At 43.1% G+C, this 2,062-nt stretch overlaps 1 protein-coding gene across 1 annotated transcript in view; it reads left to right on the top strand.

Moving 5' to 3' along the window:
• Positions 1–2,062, top strand: part of FAM3B (family with sequence similarity 3, member B) — a 121,724-nt gene that overhangs the window by 88,085 nt on the left and 31,577 nt on the right. Inside the window, exon 4 of the mRNA XM_006886767.1 lies at positions 1,180–1,238. Within this exon, the coding sequence (XP_006886829.1) occupies positions 1,180–1,238 (59 nt within the window). The remainder of the gene's footprint in view (positions 1–1,179; positions 1,239–2,062) is intronic.

The following is a 2,062-nucleotide window of genomic DNA, read 5'->3' as shown; positions in this document are numbered from 1 at the left end:
AAAACGACTCGACAGCACATGACAACAACAACAACAACATAGCATAAATTCTAAAATCTGACAGAGAATACTATTAGATAGGAAAAAAAGAGTTGAGGGCAAGAAAGAGTGAGAAAGAAGCTGCTCCCAAGAAACGAACAGGCCTTTGTTGAGTGGTCTGAGGGGAACACCAAGTGACCGACCACTTGAGTGGAGAAGGTAAAAATGGCATGAGGGCAGTGTAGGGCAGTTTCTTTTTATAGGAGATTTAGGGAGGACTAGGGAAGATGGTATTTTGCTTCAAATTTGAGGCTGTTAATCAACTTGGGTCTGGGCTTTTGTGGTTAGGCCCAGAACCTTGCCAAGATCTATTGTCTGGTCTGGTTTTTGGTCTTGTCTCTGCTCTGGTCACCTTAGACATTATCAGATTTCTTGAAGGAGTGGTCAGGCCTGGGGACAGCTGTGACATTCTTCCTCCAGGTACAGATGTATGTATGCACATATACACACATCTCTCCCAACTATTCAGTAATAATTAGCATCTCCTGGAAGGTAATTTAGTCTTCCTGGATCAGTCAGTCCAAATCTCCCAAAATTGACATTTCTTACATCCAGTTTACAAGTGAAAATTAAATGAAGTGCTGTTATTACTAGGTGTTACTAAGTAGGTGCCAACTCATAGCAGCCCTCAGCAGAACGAGACACCGTTCTATCCTCAGGTGCTTATTCCAAGGGCCTGGAAACGGCTACTAGGACACTAAGAAGAAGAAGGATGTATAGAAGTTGAAGGTGCCATGGGTGTGGTTATGCCCACCTCTTGCTATTTCAAAATTTTTTAAATGGAAAATGAGCACTCATGAGAAGAAGATTCAGTGAGAACTGAGAGAACATTTAAAAAATCCCCGGCTAAATAAATATTAGTGTCTTCTCTCCCTTGCTGATGGTGTAAATTATAAACTGAATGACAGTTTCTAAATGCCCTCAGTGACTGAGGCTGCGGAACCTTGGAGAGAGATGTGTGGAACGAGATGGGGGCCAAACTTTCTGTGAGCTGGGTTGAGGCCAGTCCATATCTGCAGGGGAATGACAAGTGATAATGGAGGAAGCAGAAGTTCTGCCAAGAGAACATGGAGGGAGCAGGCAGGATGACCCCACCCAGCCAGGAAGGAATCCACTGACTAATTCTTGTTCAAATTCCAGGCTCATTGGGGAGAAGACTGGAAATGTCGCAAGAGGAATAAATATTGCCATTGTCAACTGTGAGTCATGAAATGTTTTCTTTAAAACTTCTGTAGAAGCCCTGTAACCAATCCATTTTTAAAACCAACTGGAGTGTTTAGTGATTTCATGTTTTATTACATGTCATCTGTGCTTATTTTTTGACAAGTTTATTGTTGTTATGTGCCATCTAATCACTTGCACCTCATAGCGACCCTATGTACAACATCTCTGAAGCCTGCCCTGTCCTAAGCCAGAGTCACTGACTCCAACCCACCAACCCCCATTGCCCCAGTTACTGTATCAGTCATCTCATCCAGGGTCTTCCTCTCCTGCACTGTCCCTCACCCTTCTGAGCATGATGTCCTTCTCCAAGAACCATGTGCCCAAAGTATATGAAGCAGAGCTTCAAAATCCTAGCCTCCAAGGAGAAACTTGGTTTTACCCTTTCCATGTCAGACCTATTTGTTTTATTGGCAGTCCATGGTATGTTCAAAACTCTTCTCCAGCACCACAACTCAATGGGATCAGTTCTTCTTCTGTAGTCCTTAATCATTGTCCAGCTGTCTGATGCATAGCAAGTAATCACAAATACTGTGATTTGGATCAGGTACACCTTAGTTTCTAGACTGACATTGTTGTTTTTCAGTACGCTGACAAGGTCCTGACAGTAAATTTTCCCAGTGCAATTAATCTTTGATTTCCTGACTGCTGGTGCTTAGAGTGTTGATTGTGGGGTCGAGCAAGCCATAATTGTTAACCTCAATCTCTTGTCCATCTATCATGCTGCTGCCAGTTGGCCCAGTGGTGAGAATCTTTGTTTTCTTGATGTTGAGCTTCAATCCATATTGCAGGTTGGAGTCCT

This window comes from Elephantulus edwardii, unplaced genomic scaffold (assembly GCF_000299155.1).
Source record: "Elephantulus edwardii isolate Elephantulus edwardi_28Jun2011 unplaced genomic scaffold, EleEdw1.0 scaffold00051, whole genome shotgun sequence".
Taxonomy (NCBI): domain Eukaryota; kingdom Metazoa; phylum Chordata; class Mammalia; order Macroscelidea; family Macroscelididae; genus Elephantulus; species Elephantulus edwardii.
This window is presented reverse-complemented; position numbering and strand designations above follow the sequence as displayed.